At 45.4% G+C, this 17,555-nt stretch overlaps 1 protein-coding gene across 2 annotated transcripts; it reads right to left on the bottom strand.

Moving 5' to 3' along the window:
* Nucleotides 1-1,272: 1,272 nt before the first annotated feature.
* SLC66A3 (solute carrier family 66 member 3) lies at nucleotides 1,273-15,816 on the bottom strand. Of its 2 annotated transcripts, XM_077310761.1 has the most exons (7): nucleotides 15,460-15,812; nucleotides 10,286-10,368; nucleotides 10,121-10,190; nucleotides 9,522-9,579; nucleotides 7,598-7,718; nucleotides 5,882-5,923; nucleotides 1,273-2,961 (listed from the first exon to the last, which is right to left on the bottom strand). In XM_077310761.1, exons 1-7 carry the CDS (start codon nucleotides 15,606-15,608, stop codon nucleotides 2,870-2,872), a joined length of 615 nt encoding a protein of 204 aa, XP_077166876.1. In that variant the 5' UTR covers nucleotides 15,609-15,812; the 3' UTR covers nucleotides 1,273-2,869. The 2 variants fall into 2 exon arrangements, with proteins under 2 accessions (XP_077166876.1, XP_077166880.1); XM_077310765.1 differs by lacking the exons at nucleotides 1,273-2,961; nucleotides 5,882-5,923 and adding an exon at nucleotides 6,136-6,197 and having other exon boundaries at nucleotides 15,460-15,816.
* Nucleotides 15,817-17,555: the final 1,739 nt, after the last annotated feature.

Below are 17,555 nucleotides of genomic sequence, written 5' to 3'. Positions count from 1 at the left end.
TACTGAAAGATATTGGAGTTGTAGAAGAAAATTGCTTTTTTCCGCTGCTGTTCCACAAACATCCTCCTGGGAATTTTAGGAAAGGGATTAGAAAAAGCTCCAATATTGTAATGTCCATGGATAGAAAACTACACTGCAACTTGTTTGAAGTAGAGAGCAATTCTGGTTGCTGTATCTGAGCCGTGAGGGGAGTGTGGTCGGATTTTCCTATAGGCTAACTAGGCTTCAGCCTAGGGCCTCAAGATCAAGAGGGGCCTATATTCCACATTTTTTATAAAGGTTAGTACCAATCACAACATGTTTCATTTAACATAATGATATATATCACAGTAATGATGTATTTTATTATCTCTCATGTAATTTACAAACTTAAAAATGGGAGCCTAGGGCCTCTTTTCATGTAAATCCGGCCCTGGTGGTATATAAATGAAATAAATAAAATCATGTGATGGTCACCTCTGCAACTTGCTCTATGCAGGCCTATCTTTATCCTTGATCTGGAAACTGCAACTGGTTCAGAATGCCACAGCCAGGATCCTCAGAAATACACCATGGAGGTCCCACATCCAGCCTGTACTTCAACAACTCAGCTGGCTTTAGGTTTTGGTAATCGCCTTCAAGGCCATACGTTGTCTGGGCCCAGTGTACCCAAAGGACTGTCAATCTGCCTATACCTCCAAAAGAGCCCTACGCTCCGCCACCACCATCTGGCTGGTGATCCCTGGCCCCAAAGAAGCACGTTGGGCCTCAACAAGGAACAAGCTTCCTGAAGAGATCAGGGCCCTGCCTGAACTCCCACAATTCTGCAAGGTCTGCAAATGGGACCTCCTCCACCAGGCATTCTCTTGAGTCCGACCGACCCAACAACATCCGCTGGTTGGCCCCCCCCCCAGAAACCTCCCTCCATGACCTGAACCAAGCTGACCACCCTAGGGGTTCTGTTAAATTTGTTGTTCAAATGAATCTGTTGTAATATTCTGTTAATTTTGGGACCACTATTGTGATAGTGATGTATGCACATGATGTTTTATGGAAACCGCCCTGAGCCTTATGGGAGGGTCGTATAGGAAACAAAGAAAATAAAATAAATACTGCTGAGCTGTAAAAAGGACGGAAAGCAGCAACCAAGATTATTATAGGGCCAGTGCATAGTTCTCTTGAAAATAAAATTTAAAATCCCACAAAGGAGAGTTGGCCAACTGAGTGTAACTGGCCCAACCACTGTGAAGTAAAGGAACCAGAGTATTTTTTGCCAATATAATACACCAGAACAGCATTTCATAGAAAACTTTATTTTCAGTCCATTGATTCCTAAACATACAAAATGTTATAAATGCATTTTACAAAGTGAAGCATGAAGATGTTTTCCTGTTACTGCCAGTGGTGTAGCTAAATGTGGTTTGTGAAGTTTTCTGCCTTGGCTTTTTTCCTCGTGGAATCCTTAACACTATGTTGCTCCCTTATATATTTGTCAAACAGCCTCCTAGGAGCAGACTGTCCGGGGCCCTGTCCGTCCAGGTCCATAGGCCCTGGCCCAATCAGAAGCTGTGCATCTTCTGATTGGCCTGGCCACAAAAGGGCCTGCCTCTGGATGGTGTGCAGATGCTGCTCGTCGAGCCTCACTGCCCCTGGACGTTGAGCACGGCAGGCTTGCACCCAGCCGGCAGCATTCGAGCCGCCGGGAGGAGGGGGAAGGGTTCGAGCCATCAGGGGGAGGAGGGAAGAGACTGCTTCCCTGCAGCCCCTCAAGCACCCCCGGTGCCTCACCCCCGGGTGTGCTTGCCGGGACGCAACCGTGGTGGGGAGGGGGACTGCCCTTTCAAAGCCTGTTCTTATGAACTGGCTTTGCAGCTAGTAAATTCATATTTGGATTTTTTATTAAAAGTTCTGCATGTTATAAACCAATCCAAAGTACTGGGACTGGTGCTCATAGGGTGTGTTCCTGGATGCAATAACTGAACTTACAGATGGTGTCAGATGCACAAAGGCTGTTGAATTAACAGTGCCCGTCTTTGTGCCTGGAACTGCTTTTAAAGAGGCCTAGACCTCTTCTGCACTGGAGGCTTTGCGCTGGGCTGCAGGCTGGAGTTTGAGGTGGGGCAGGTTGCCCCGTCTCTTCCTGCTCCTGCACGGGGGGAGCATTTGGCCTGGTGTACCTTATCAGCCCCAGATTTGTGCTCCTGTATGGGAGCCGGGGCAGCGAAGTTCCCAGTGCAGAAACGGTCCTAGTCTCTTTTAATGGGATAAGTAAATGGCCATCAAGGATTAATAATACTCTAACCCGATTCAGAGTAAGTCTAGCAACCTTTAAGTCCTACTGATTTTGGTCTACTAAATTCTTTGCAGTTCAGGACAGCCGGTTTAGCAATCAGGTAGAACAGGACCTTCTACTGAAAATGTTGCAATACGTTTGGAAGTCCTTTTATACAGTATGAATCAGTATGAATCACTCTATGGTTTAATTGTGCTTTAATTTACTGAACTGTGAATGGTATCTATAAAATCCTGAAGCCTTAGCATCCTCTGATAAGCCTTACTGTATAGCAGAAGATATGTTCATAGAGAAAGATCATTGAGGAACGGAAAGTTCTTAAAAGTTCATGGGACACACATTCCAGGAGATATGAATAAAAAATGATATGGGTAGAATCCAAATGTGAACATTTCTTATACGAACCACACGGTAAGCATTTTCATATTTCAAAAGACTTGTGGCGTTTCGTAAGTATCATGCAGTTCCATTTTCAGTGTATAAATGTCAATAATGGAATGCCAGGTTTCCTGTGAGCTTAAAACTTTTGGTCCTAATGGCAGGCTTCCATATTGGCTTCATCCTTAAGGCTACTTAAAATCGGCAGGAGCTCATGTTTTAGTCAGTCTTCTTAGTAGGCTTTCTGTAACGCACGATAGTTGCTGTGACCCACACGTTAAGAGCCGTCATGACCACAAAGCGGACAAGAACTGGAAGGAAGGGGGGAAAGCGGCTTAGTTAAACTGACCCATCGTGCTTTTCCCTTTCCAATTGAACAGTATGATAAAGGTACAATGAAACCGCCCTGAGCCTCCGGGGAGGGCGGTATAAAAGTATGATAAATAAATAAATAAATAAATAAATAAGTATACACACATATCTTATTCAAGTATACAGCAATCTCAAATCCGGTATTTTTCTGCCTGCCTCTTCCAGCTCTGTAGTTCTGATCCAGCAAGGACGAATCTACAGGATAGTCGGCTTTTCTGAGCAGTCTCTTATTGGACAAAGAAGCTTACAATGCACAGTGGATGTGCATACTAAGTGCATGCCAATATTGTCATACACAGATGGAGGTAAAATAACCAGTACAATTCCCAATGGTGCTGCAGGGTTTGGATTAGAAGAGTGTATTGTCACAGGCACATTCATTTCCCCATACCCTTTAAATTAAATACAGACCTAAATCTAAAATATCACTATCACTAAACATAATAAAGCTCAAGTTGACAGCCCGCTCCCTACCTGATTGGCACTCCCTGGGTGTACCGCTCTGAGAGCGCTCAGCCAATGAGGGCCAATCAGTTCAAATTGCATGCAGACAACTCGCTCCATACCTGATTGGCCTCCTTTGGAAATATTCCCCCATTAGGAGATGTACCTCGGCCAGGAATGGCCTACCCTGGTAGTTTAGCCCTCAGCTAAGAAGGGCTACTAAGGGCTCAGCTCTCTGCCTTCAACTTTCTACCTGTTTCAGAAGTTTGCTGGATGGAAGAGGAGGCAGCCTCAGACCATGCCCCACTGCCAGTAAGTTGTCCTGGCCTCCTGGCCTCTATCAATTTGGGTGGTGTAGCCTCTGTGCTGTTTCCTAGAGGAGGGGCTGTGGGAGGCCCAGACACCGCTCCCTGCTGGCCTTCTGGGACCCAGGGCAGCCAGGAAAATCCGCTCCCCTGGGCATGTTTACTCAATTTGCAATCTGAGAAGGGAGGAATGTTTTTTGGGGTAACCATCACAGGCAACTGCAGCAGGGAAACTATTGCTGATGTGGGTGGGACTTTCCCTTTCCAAATAGATACCGCCCTGGTCTTACTGCAATCTTTCCAAGACCATCGCAACAAAGAAAATTTGAGACCAATGGCATGGAAGAAGGGGAAACTGCAGAGAGGGCACAGAAGTACCATGAAGCCATGGGGAGGGGGGAGACTGTTTCCCAGTAGCACCTTCCCAGTAGATGAAGGGTTGGTTTTTATACCCTGCTTTTCACTGTGCAAAGGAGTCTCAGAGTGGCTTATAATAGCCTTCCCTACCTAACCCCACAAAAGACACTTTGTGACGTAGGTGAGGCTGAGAGAGCTCTGAAACTATTCTGTGAGGACAGTTTCTAACAGGACTGTGACTAGCCCAAAGTCACCCAGCACGTAGAGATGCGGGGAATCAAATCCAGCACACCACATTAGAAGCTGCTGCTCTTAACCACTACACTGAGCAGTATGAATTGCCATTACCTTAGATGTAGCTAAAGCACATGAAGAAGCTGTTGCAGGAAGATGATGTAAGTCTTTTTTGACTTGCTTATTGACTCTTATGGGATTCTTTCCCTTTAAATTTAGCCAATGGCTTCTCAGTGCACTCCAAAGAGGGAGACTATCAGGTATTTCCTACATGGAGAGGTGATTGTAATAGTCCCTTTTAATTGGGGTTTTAGTCAAACTTCTGTAGACTGCCACGAGCCTTTCGGAAGTGGCGGATAACAACAACAACAACAACAACAATGTGGTTCATAAGGTCTGCAATTTGAGAAGGGAGGAATGCTTTTGTCTTCTGGGTTCTCTCTCTCGTGTGTGTGTAGAGGGCAGGGCAACACAGCCCTCCATCCCCTTTCCTCCAGGGGAACTGATCTCTGCCGTCTGGAGAGAAGCTTTCATTCTGAGGGTTCTCCAGGTCCCATCTGGAGGCTGGCATCCCAGAACAGTGGCAGGAATGCCAGCCTCCAGTTGAGATCTGAAGATCCCACTTCTGGGGTTTCTTGATGGTAAAAGAATTGAAAAGCTGACAGAGGCAGTAATTGAGAAACCTTCTGTAAGTTCTTTGCCAACCAATGTTTTCGATTGTAACATACAGCTGTTTTTATTAACTTCGATGATATTCAACTAAACGGAAAAACTCACAAACGGAAGGGTTTTTCAGTTCTTCAAGCAAATTTTGCTATCAAGTATTTTCATTGAAGGAAGAAATTGTGAAAAGTTTATGAATTATTTGATGTCTATTGTTATTATCATTTCTCTTTGTTTCCCACCCGGAGCCTGGCATCCTTGCATCTCCGTGGGATGCAAAGACAGAGGGTTCCCCCCCCTAAGTACCCCTTTTCTCCAGGGGAACTGATCTCTGCAGCCTGAAAATGACCTGCAATTCTAGCAAATCCCCAGGTCCCAACTTTAGATTGGCATCCTGCAACCTCCCATGGGCACAGTGCCACAGAGTTCCCCCCTCCCAAGCAAGACTTTTCATCTCCAGGAGCTTAGAGATGAATTGTCATTGCAGAGTCCCCCCTCCAAAACAGCCATTTCCCCCTTGGAAGCTGATCTCTATAGTCTGCAGATGACATCCAATTCCTGGAGGTTGGTGACCCCTGAGTCAGGAATGTTCCCTGAGGCTTGGAGGCAGGCTCTCAAGAGTCCAGGGGTGGGCAGGAGCTTTTGCCATGTTGCCAGCCCCCAGGAAGACCACAGTACAGGTGTGCATCCTAGCACTGTTGTTTCCCTGGGTGCAACGGGCTTTGCCTCTAGTTAAACATACTTGCCCACAAGATGTTTCTCAGTCAAGCATATTAAAAACCACCCCCTAAATAAGCCACCTGCCTGTCACGTAATATGCCACAGTAACAAGTCAGCAAAAGAGTAAGTGTATTACCTGTTAAGTCCCTTGTTGTCATCAATGTTGTGAATATTCTTGCTGTAATTGAGGAAGTATAGTTTAAACATCCAGAAACCTTAGAAGAATTGTGCAGTCCACAGATGTGAGGATTACAGATCTTTCTCTCAGTTCTTTCTGACTAATGTCTACACATTATGGACTAATATCTACACTGGCCGGAAGGCTACAGGGGATGAAGTGTCTTAATTTCTTATTAGGCATGGATGCAGAATGTCTTAAGACATATCTTGATGAATTATGGTATCTTATTTTTCCAGGAATAATCTGGAAATATCTGAATCGTTTTCCCCGCCTGAAACACAAAAATTACAAGTTACATTGCAAATGCCTTAAAATTGCAAAATCAAATCCTGGAATGAACCTAAAGTGAAATAAGCAGAGTAGGAAACATATCCTTATGTCTTAAGGTCTTTCCAAACTGTGTTGAATGCTGCTGAAAGGTCTAATAATACAAGTAGTGCCGACCCGCCTCAGTCCAACTGGTGACAGGTCATCCGTCAGGGTGACTAGCGCTGTTTCTACCCTATGGCTAGACCAGAAACCTGACTGGGATGAGTCTAGAACTGAAGCTTCTTCCAGGAATGCTGATATTTGGTCCGCAACAGTCCTTTCAACCATTTTTCCCAGGAACACTAGGTGCGAAATGGGTTGGTAGTTCACTGCCTCTTTAGCCCCTCCAGGAATTCTCCCAATTCAAGGGGCGCCTTGATTATCTCCTGGACAGTTGATTATCTCCGGGAGGGGTCTCCTTATTCTTACATCTGTTGTTTTTATTAGCTATGATGGGCAAGAATCTAGTGGGCATGTGGATGGTTTCGCTGCTGGTAGCATCCTGTCCACTCCAGTCAGCATGAGTTGTCTGAAGTTACTCAGTGTTCTCTCCAGAGTCGGCCAAGGGGCCACTAGTTCACTTTCTGTGTCTAAGGTTGGAGGGAGGTCACGGTGCATTTTATCTGCAAAATGACTCGCAGATGCTTCATAGCTAATATCTGATTGACTATTATTTTGGTGCCCTTCTTCCAGGGCAGGGAGAGACCAAACTATTCTAAACAATGGTGCTGGGCATGAGATCGCAGATGTGATGGTAGTCAAGTAAAAACTTCACCACCATCTCATAGACTTCCATCTGCATTCTATAAGATGTTCTCAAAGCTTCGTTGCGAGTCTTCCTCCAAACTCGCTCTAGTCATCTCAGTTCATAGACTCACAGAATCATAGAGTTGGAAGGGGCCATACAGGCCATCTAGTCCAATCCCATGCTCAACGCAGGATCAGCCCAAAGCATCCTAAAGTTCCTGTTTCTTTCTGTGAAGCTCCTCAGTGTATCAAGGGAGCTATCTCATCGATGGCGGCCAGCATTCTGTCATTTCAGTTGCTGACTAGACCATTTAGAGAAGTGCCAGGGAGCAATGGGTCTCGCAGAGCATTCAAGAATCCAGTCGGATCCATAAGTCTCCAACAGAAGGTGGATCGAACCTAGTCCCTGGATCGAACCTAGTATTTTTTTGGGAAGTTCAGTCTCATGTTACTACTGATCACATTTTGATACTGACACAATTCTAAATTTTAATGTGTGAATAGCAAGACTGTTTTTTGTTGGGAGTGCCTTTGCATCCAGAGGCACATGAGGAACTGCCAGGACCACATCCAATATATCTTAACAGTATATGCAAAACATTTTTACATGCTTACCTGCACAGGTGTAGGTAGCTAAACTCCAAGTCAAAGTGCTCACTTGTCCAGAATCCTTAGTCTGCCAGAGACATCTGAGCTGAACCAATTTACTTGCCGCACTGACTAGAGTGGATAAATTCTGCAGAAAAGCAAAACAGAAAGAACAGAAGCAGAACTCACTGAAGGAGGGACAGTGGCCAAGGCAATGCATGCATAAGGTTTCCCATTCAATCTGCCCTTTAAGCAAACAGATCTCAATACCAAGTCCTGGGCAGGCTGGCTTCAAAATCTACCCAACAGTTGTGGATAGTTGGTCATGAGACAGCTACAATGTTGAACTATGGGATAAGGTAATTCTGTATTTAACACATACTCTGAACTTTGAGATGATGTAACATTTAAAATATAATTGGTTGCACAACAATGGCAGAACCTTCTTACCCTGGATCCTGCAGTAAAGTGAATTTATTTATTTATTATATTTTTATCCCACCACTCCCATGAAAACTCGTGGCGGCTAACAACAGACATAAAACCCCCAATAAAACCCATAAAACAATTTAAAACAGCTGAAAAACTAACCAATCAACCTTAAAAACCCTTCAGTGCTCAGCGGCAAGCAACCCAACTCTACTAATAAACCTCAGGGAGGACAAAGGGGCTGATCTTCTTTAATCTGCCCCTAGTTGCCCAATGGGCTCGATGGCAGAGGAGGGTCCAGATCTTCTTCTGCATGCCGGCCTCAACCATAAACCTGGTAGAAGAGCTCCATCTTGCATGGGTTTAACACAGCCTGAAAATATCTCACAGACAAATGAAGTCTACCATTATCAAATGGATCCACTGATTGTTTAAACTGCTGAATATACCTTAAGAAGGCTAACTGGGATCTGAATTTCATCTGCTACTCTCACAATACTAGGGGTAGAAGAAATGGATTGACCAACTTAACATTCTCCAAAGTCCTCTGTTCATCAGTGCCAAGAAAAAGAATGCAGATGTGATATTAAGAGTTGCAGAAATCTCCACAAATTGGGAAGGTTTCTATATTAAAAGCAAGCAAGCAGATGCCCAGCTGCTGGGTTTAATCCATCTGGTTTACTAATCACATATGCCATCTACTGACTAAAAGCAGCCAATGACTTCTTCAAATAAAAAGTTGCTTATCTGAGGATAGCCAACCTATGCATCTGAGTGTTTTGCTCACTGGTAGTAGGGATTATGTAACGGGACTGATCCCCTTGTCCCATGTCTTCTAGATTGCTCTCAGGATAAACTTATTACTGTCAGCCACAATACTGAATTTTCCAAAACCAGGACTTCCTATGCTGTTAAGGCTGTTCTTTGTTCAAGCTAAGTTTCGCTTCTTAGGGATCCCTGCATACTTAACAAAATGTTCACAATAGTCTATATTCCATTATGTGGACAAAAGAAAGACACAAGAGAAAAGAGCCACTGATAACCAGGCTACCAGTTTTGGGGCAGTGGTTCCCAACCCCCGGTCCAGAGATCAGTACCGGTCCATAGATCAGTCGGTACCGGGCCACGGCTCCTCCTCGTCCTCCTTCCCGGCTGCTGCCTCGGGGGTTGCCCTGCCACTTTGCTGCTGGCTCACCTTTGGTGTTCTCCGGCGGCTGCCACGGCTGTGGCTCCCCCTCGGCGTGGCACTGCGCGGCTGCTGCTGGCAGTGCCTCCCGGTGGGAGGCGGGAAGTCAGGGGCACCAGCGGGAAAGTAAGTGGAGCAGGGGACTCAGGTGGTAGCAACATCCCTCAGCAAAAGACTACCCCCCCCCCCAGGCCTCAGTAAAATTGTCAAGCGTTGACCAGTCCCCGGTGATAAAAAGGTTGGGGACCACTGCTTTATGCAAAGCATAATGACCAATATTTTCCCACCAAGAGTATTAAACGAAAATTATGTTTAGGCACAATTTATCATACTTACCATAGCTAGGTCCACTATCCATTTCTGGAGACCCAGCATATACCACCCCCCTACAAATCTTGCCTTGTGGGTTAAGTTGCATAAGGATGAAAAGTGAACATTTTGTACAAGCCAACTGTAATTTGGATGAAAATGATTGGACCGACTACCACCTGAAAACACAGAAAACCAATGCATTCTATTCAACAAAAACAAATGTGCATTTTTTCCAATGGGAAATTTCTTCTGCTCCTGATTTTCTGGCTCAAACACTTTTGATGAAGAAGAATCTATCAGCTAAATCCCTTGTCATACTGGACAGAAATAGTAGGCTAGGCTAGTATTGCTATGTAGAAATCCCCAACTATGCCAGTAAAAAATTCAGAAAGCTCTGTAAAAAGGGGATAGCAAGCAGCCAAATTCCACGAACATTTGTAGAGACTGCAGATAGCAACCAGCCAAGTTCCCATCCACATTTGTAGAGCCTTCTTCAAAGTTACATGCCATGTTTACTGGGAAATGAATGTCTGAATCAAAGCAGTTACAGAAGACACATGCAGAAACTTAAACTAGAAATGCTATATAAACCAAAGTAATGGAATATATGATCAAAAGGATACAGAATCGCGTAAGGCAAAGCATGCTTCATTTTGCCACTGTAGTGTAGAACAAGCAGCAAGAGGATGGCATCTGAAACGACATGTCAGCCGTTACAGTCCGACTGGATAAAAACAAAGAATGGAGCAAAATTGAAGGGGGTGAGGAGGAAAAAAGCAATCCAGTACCTTGTGCAATGATGATGGGATATTCTACATAGGTTGACAGAGGATAGCTGTAGTAACTCTGGTACCGCAGGCATACGAGGAAGCTGAAAAGAGAAGGTTATGTCCTTGATCCATTTCGATGCAGGCCCTCTGCTACTAAGGCCTGGCTCAAAATAGCACCATCTTAGTGGTGTGCAAAGCGCGGGATTTTCTCACAGTGTAACCCTAAACTAATCTACTCCAAATCCTTGTTCTTGTTGTGTTTTTCTGATGGGGCTTAGACCCAAGAAAGTGTTCTTGGGATTGCACTGAGTCATGTGACATTCTGGAAATTGGTTTCTGTTGTCTCCTGAAGCCTTTGAAATGTTTCTTCTTTCCATTGAGCCTATGAAATTAAATAGTTTAAAATATTTTATCTGTTTAGACCACTGATGCAGAATTGGACAGCTTCTTGCATAACCGTTTTGATTTTTTTTTTAAGTGATTGTAGATCATTGTATTGGATATGCCATTCATTGTTTTTAAATCAAGAGCTTTCTTATTTGAGGCTTTTTGGGAGTCTTGTGGGTTGCTGAAATTCATTTAAATCCCATTGTGGGATGTGAGGCAGCAACACAGAAACTCCCTGAATGGCCTGACCAGAGAAGTCCTGTCTGGCTTTTTCTGGAGACTCCAGTGAAATCAGGCTGGGTTTTATTCTCTGCCCCTCCATCTTCAGCCATTTGGGTGACCTTGGGCTTGTCACAGCCCTGATAGTACTGTTCTGACTGAGCTGTTAAGAGCTCTCTCAGCCTCACCTACCTCACAGGGTATACCAATTATAATAAAACTAGTAGTAAAGCCCATTGCATACTGAAATGCAACAGGTGCTAGTTCATGGTTTGGTGTGGTTTTAATGCCTCACTTGGAAGCTGGCAGTCCAAAGAGGAGGTATCTCTGTGCACAGCAGTCCTGACCCGTCAGGTTCATGCACACCTAGGAAATGTGGCATTCCAGGATATGAACCTACACTTATCTGGCAACCTTACTTGTTCTCCATAATGTTTTCTTGACCTGAAATAGGCCAGAGGCAATATGTAGAAACATTATCCCATTCATGTGGGGCCTGGAGAGCTCCTGGAATTACTGCTCATCTCCAGACTATAAAGATCAGCTTCCCAGGCAAAAATGGTTGTTTTGGAGGGGGGGGGAGACTCTGCAGCATTGTACCCCACTGAGGTTTAGGGATGCCAGCCTCCAGGTGGGATCTCAGGATCCCCCGGGAAGTACAGCTCATCCCCAGGCAGTTAGGCTGAAGGGGAAAGCTCTCCCCCCTCATGTGCACCCCTTCAAAAGGAATGCACGTGGCCACAGAAACCCCTCGGCTAGCACAGTCTGTTGGTTGACTAGTGATGTCTGCCCTTCTGAAGCCTGAGGCCTACTGCTGGCAACTGCAGCCCCAGTTGTTGTCCGCAAGGCCAAATCACTGCCTAATAAATGTGGATCACTTAATTCCCTTCAAAGTCTCACTGTCTACTTTCCTGTAAAGCTAACTCCACTTGAAATTCTGGGCCACTTGGACCTGTGATTCCGTAGGACCTTCCTGGCAAATACTGGTTTGTATTTGCAGGACAGGTTTGAGCAAAGTCATTTCTGATCTATGTATCTCCTGACATTTATTGGTTCACCATTTACAGTTACAGGCTCTAAATATTCCTTAATTAGATCTTTCTGCACTTTCCAGACTCGCGGGACCTTTGCTGATCGGTCTGTCTGTGTGTACCCCAAAACACAAACTGTTGCTGGTAAGGGCTGGCCAGAGCCCATAGCCAAAGAGGGACACATCTGTACCACTCCACCCCAACCTCTACCATAGTGTCTAGTATCGCTGCTCATTTCTAGCCTACAAAGAGCTCTGGAGGCAAAAGTGGCTACTTTGGAAGGTGGATTCTGGGACATTGTACTGTTTTAAGGCCCCACCTCCAAATGGGGGAGGGGGCCTGAATGAACTCATTGGAGCCTCTCCTGAGGCCTGTTGGGCTTCAGCTTCCTGCCTGATAGATATCCTTATTAGGCCAACGATTCTCAAAAGATGGTACCTTATATTCTAGAGGTCTCTTCTTAATAAAATATATAGTCCTGCTTGGTTTGATTTTGGTCAATGGGAATTCAAAATTTGATAAAGCAGGTTACTTTACCTATTTAGCACAACAGATTACATTTTTGTTTCCTCTTCTATTTCCGGTAGAATAAATTTCTTTTCTTCCTTATGATAGTCCCCATATGCTGCTTCAGTTGAACTGAGCCTAGAGTTTAGCATAAATCCTGGTCCACAGCCAGCTAAGAAGAGTTTAACAAACTGTAGAATGAGGAAGTGGAAAAAGTATTGAGGATATTAAATTCCCCCTTGATGGGAAATAAGTTCTTAGCTGGCCTGTGTGACCCATTTTGTCCAGTTGCTGAAAACACTCTTACCTTTCTATACCTCATCTAAATCCTTCCCAAGAATACCTGAAAAATCCCACCCCATGGTATGATATAATATGTGCAGAAAGATGACCAAGAAATCCAAACTGTTTTCTAAGTTTCAGAGAAACAAATCATCTACCACCCTTATTAGCTATTTAAATACTAAATATTATCTTTTAAAAATATAATATTTTAACCAAAAAAATGTAACCAAAAGCTGGTTAAAGCTTTCTTTCCAATGAGACACATTCCAAAAGATTGATTGAATGATGATGATGTCATCCGTTCAGTCGTGTCTGATCCTCGGCGATTCTATAGGAAAGTCTTTGCCATGCACCTCTGTCTCTGACTGCTTCTTTTAGTTGGTTCATGGTCATCCCTGTACGGGCTTTGATTGTGTCGAGCCAGCGGATCCCTTGGCGACCACGTTTCCTTTTGCCGCTGACCATGCAGAGCATTAATGATTTTTCTAGCAAGTCTGATCGCATGATGTGTCCAAAGTAAGTGAGCTTTAGCCGTAATATCGTGCCTTCTGATGCCATAGTTGGTTTGCTCCTCTTTAAAACTATCCTGTTGGTAACTTTGGCTGTCCATGGCATCTGCAGCATTCGTCTCCAACACCATAATTCGAAAGCATCTATTCTCCTCCTGTCTTCCTTCTTCAGGGTCCAGCTTTCGCATCATTATAGCCTAGTCTTAAGACTTAGGAGCCCAATTGGGAGTATTAGCTTAATAGTCCATATAGTTCAGCAACCTGTCTCACACTGCAGCCAACCAATTCCTCTGGACAGCCAACCACAGGGCACAGAGGCCAAGGCCTTCCCCTGATATTGTCTCCCGACTCTGGGATTCAGAGGCTTAGTGCCTCTGAGTGTGAAGGTTCCCCACAGTTACCATGGCTGGTAGCCATAGATAGAATAGCCATGCAGCTATCTAATTCCCTTTTAAAGCTATTTATTCCTGTGGTCACCACTACATCCTCTATACATCAGTGTTTTCTTTAGCTCTCTCTCTCCATCCACCTTTGTTGCTCGTTTGACAGAAATCACGAGACATCTAAGTATCTTTCCTTGTTCAGATCACAGTCTGAGTCTTACAAGTCAGTCCAGGAAAAGATTCTAACACACAAGAAGCCTACTAGCATACACACCCTAACCAGGATCTGTTATTTTGCAGTTTACAGATCTTCCCTGTCTAGTCATATGGAGAAAATTCGGTCTAACCACAGAATTCCCAAGCCAAGTGGCCAGTTCCTTACACGCCTTGAATGAGGAGAGGACGAGAGCAAACAAAACTTTCCAGTAACATTTGTTTGGCTCAGTTCAGATGGTTCCCTCAGTTCAGATGGTTCAAGTGGATAGTCTGAAGCAGCACAACAAAACAAAATCAGAGTTCAGTGGCACCTTTAAGATCAACAAAGATTCATTCAAGGCGTGAGCTTTCGAGTGCAGGCACTCTTCCTCAGACTATGAACATATCTGAATAAATCTTTGTTGGTCTTAAAGGTGCCACTGGACTCTGATTTTGTTTAGGAGCGTAAATGTAAGAAATCAGCTCTCCTGTGACACGAAAGCCTAGAAATTATTGCTTAGTTAGTAACACCTACTGGCATTCAGTACAGTTGCCCTGAAGTAGCGGAAACTATGGTTTAATTTTGCATTTACCATTGTAGGCTCTGCCTTATACTGCCCTTGAGTATTTTGGCTGTAGTAAGGTGACTACTTTGTCCTAGGCAGGTAAAGGTAAAGGTATCCCCTGTGCAAGCACCGAGTCATATCTGACCCTTGGGGTGACGCCCTCTAGTGTTTTCATGGCAGACTCAATACGGGGTGGTTTGCCAGTGCCTTCCCCAGTCATTACCGTTTACCCCCCAGCAAGCTGGGTACTCATTTTACCTACCTCGGAAGGATGGAAGGCTGAGTCAACCTTGAGCCAGCTGCTGGGATCAAACTCTCAGCCTCACGGGCAGAGCTTCAGACTGCATATCTGCTGCCTTGCCTCTCTGCATCACAAGAGGCTCTTTGTCCAATCAAGCCCTATGCAAAAGATCTGAAAATTTCTGAACAACCACCCAAATCAATCGCTGATGCTCCAGTTTGAAGCACCTCTTTTGACCTGGTTCATCCTTTAGAAAGCCACACACACACACATAGGCTGACTGGAGTCTGTGACTAAGGGAAACAACCCTGCCCATGTTCAACATTACCAAGTATACTTTTTCTTGTGGAAAAGGCTGATTCTCTGGAAGGAAAATGTGCTTAAGGATAAGCACTTGGCCTCATCCTCCCATTGGCAAAAGGCTTCCATGAATCAGAGTGACGTAAATCCCTCTGGGCGTACTTGAAGGAAAAGCCACACAACACAAAACAATGTGCAAACCTGTCCCAGCGCCCCCGAGCTCAGTCCGACGATTCCTGCAGCACACCAATGTTTGTACACTATTTCGTCAGACTGTTTGAATTGGAAACAAAACCTACCAAAGGGCACAAAATCTACAGAAGCGTGTCGAGTGTTCCAGACATTAGCCCAACTCAGTGTTGCAGAGCGCTTGAAAACTTGCCGTTTGGGGGCAGGGTGGAGCCCGAAGGGCTTTTGGTTTCAATTTTCCCGCCTCGAGGAGAGGAAGCGCAGACCCTGTGGCCACGAAGCCCGCCACAGCCCGGACAGGAGCTACCTGCTTCAGGGAAGGGAGCGGCGCCGGATTACCGAACGAGGATCCCCCCCCCCTACTGCTTCGACCCTCTTACCCGCTCAGCTCCAGCACCAGACTCTCCAAACTGAGTCCCCGGGCGGATTTCGCCGCCAGCAAAGCGATGCCCTGCGGCAGCTTGAGCACGGCGCACACCAGGATCGTGCTCCAGTTGGCCAGCCCCAGCAGCAGCTGCGCCCCGTCCATAGCGCCGCCGCCGCCGCCGCTTCCCCTTTCCCCGACGCCGAGCAGGAACCGCCGCCCGCGCCTGTTGCGAAGAGGCCGCCTCCTGCTCCGGTTTAGCCCGCCCTGGCGGAGAAGAGCCCCGAGTGGGAAAAGAAGGCGCGGCGGGACTGGCCTTGCGAAAGCGAAAGCACGGGGCTTGAACTGCTGGTGTTGCAGGCGGAGAAATGCGGTCCGGGGGCTGCGGTTTAGCGGAGTAGGGGTAGTCAACCTGTGGTCCTCCAGATGTTCATGGACTACAGTTCCCATGAGCCCCTGCCAGCGTATGCTGGCATCTGGAGGACCACCGGTTGACATAGAAGCACAAACACTGTATACTGAAGCCAGGCGTGTTTGACAAAGTTATGGATCGGGACCATCGCAAGCTTAAATCAGGGGGACAAATGTTGAGTCCAGCAGCGCCTTCAAGGCTCACAGAGTTTTATTTATTCAAGGGATGCGCTTCAGCGTGCACGCACACTGCTTCAGATGCTATATAACGGAATGGAAGTAAGTCGTTCATATTTACAGGCAAAGTGGGAGAGTAAGTAAATTCATGCAAATAAATAAATAAATTCACATAATGCGCGTTTTCACCACCAGAGGGCGCTAACGCGCACGCGCGTTTGTGCCCGCCGGCCTCTTCCCCCCACCCCCCCCCAGCTCTCACAGCAGAACATTAGCCGGGCCGTGAGTGAAGCAGCTGCTTTGGCGGCCGCTTCTCTCTGCGGGGGGGGGGGGGGGGAGGTTGACAACCCCCGATCTAAACAACTGCCACAGATGTTAATGAGCTTTCCCCAATGAATTCTGAAGCAAATGGAGTTAAATCCTGCATCAGTAATGGCCTACTCCAAAATAAGCAATCATTGTAAAACACACCTCCCAATCCAAAATTACAACCACTGATCCACCAGCCCTCACCTCCTCCATCTTGTACAGGGCACTCCATTAAAATTTGAAAATATTTTAGTGAGGTAACGTTAAGAGATGCTGAAAGAGACATGGAAAAAGTAAAGGATCCTACAATCGCACACTACCATGAGCCTACAATGTGGGTGCATTCTGTTGGGTATCTGTAACTATGAATGTCTAAATAAAAGGGGTAAGGGCTCGTGGGAGGAGTCGGTGTTAAGAATTATAGGCCAATCAGGTTCATCATTGGCACCTGTATGCCTGTGATTGACCGTCTTCCCACTGGCTGCCCTGTCAGATTAGAAATGATGAGTAGAACCACATTTTTAATGGAAAAGAACAGGAATTGGGCTGCTGATATCAGTGAAATCTAATTCACTTGAATTGACTATCAACCAGGAAAGGTTGTTTCTCAAATACTTGAGTTGTCTAAGTATGCACAATGTGTACTCGTATATTCTCTTTATTAGCTTCTAATATTTGCTGCATGCACATCTAATTAACTGTATAGAAATACTGTGTGCCTATATCTGCTGTTGAACAATTTGTCATTTGGAGAAACAGATCTGATCAATTTTGATAAGCAGTAAACCAGACATTCTGGACAATAGAGCAAGAGAAATTAAAAATGGTACTTCCACAAACCTTTTCAGGAATATTGAAAAACATCTCTTCAGATTTTTTGAGTGGCAGGGGGAGGTGTATTTGCCCTTCCACCTGAGGCCAAAGCTGCCTGACCTGACCGCACAATTGGCTCAACATGAAATCCAATAGGCTACATTATATAGGACTGCACAAGTATGCCTCGTTTCCATTGCTTCCTTTTGTTATTGCAGCAGATCTTTTCTTTTTGTTGATTTTCATTGCTTCATGAATTGGTAGCATCTGTAATGTAATCTTACAAGTGATCTGGCCTGGTTTAAGGATTTGTGCGGTCCTCGGCACCAGAGCCAATTTAAGCATTTGCAGGACCTTAGCAGAGCACAGCTGGCACCGTTAACTTGTGCTGCATAAGTAACT

Source organism: Paroedura picta, chromosome 1, assembly GCF_049243985.1.
Source record: "Paroedura picta isolate Pp20150507F chromosome 1, Ppicta_v3.0, whole genome shotgun sequence".
Taxonomy (NCBI): domain Eukaryota; kingdom Metazoa; phylum Chordata; class Lepidosauria; order Squamata; family Gekkonidae; genus Paroedura; species Paroedura picta.
This window is presented reverse-complemented; position numbering and strand designations above follow the sequence as displayed.

Coding starts and splice junctions, on each gene's coding strand:
- SLC66A3 (XM_077310761.1), bottom strand. CDS start 15,608: ATGGACGGGGCGCAGCTGCTGCTGGGGCTGGCCAACTGGAGCACGATC. Junction 10,191..10,285: donor TCCCATCATCATTGCACAAG/GTACTGGATTGC, acceptor ATGTCGTTTCAG/ATGCCATCCTCTTGCTGCTT. Junction 2,962..5,881: donor GACAACAAGGGACTTAACAG/GTAATACACTTA, acceptor CCTTCCTTCCAG/TTCTTGTCCGCTTTGTGGTC.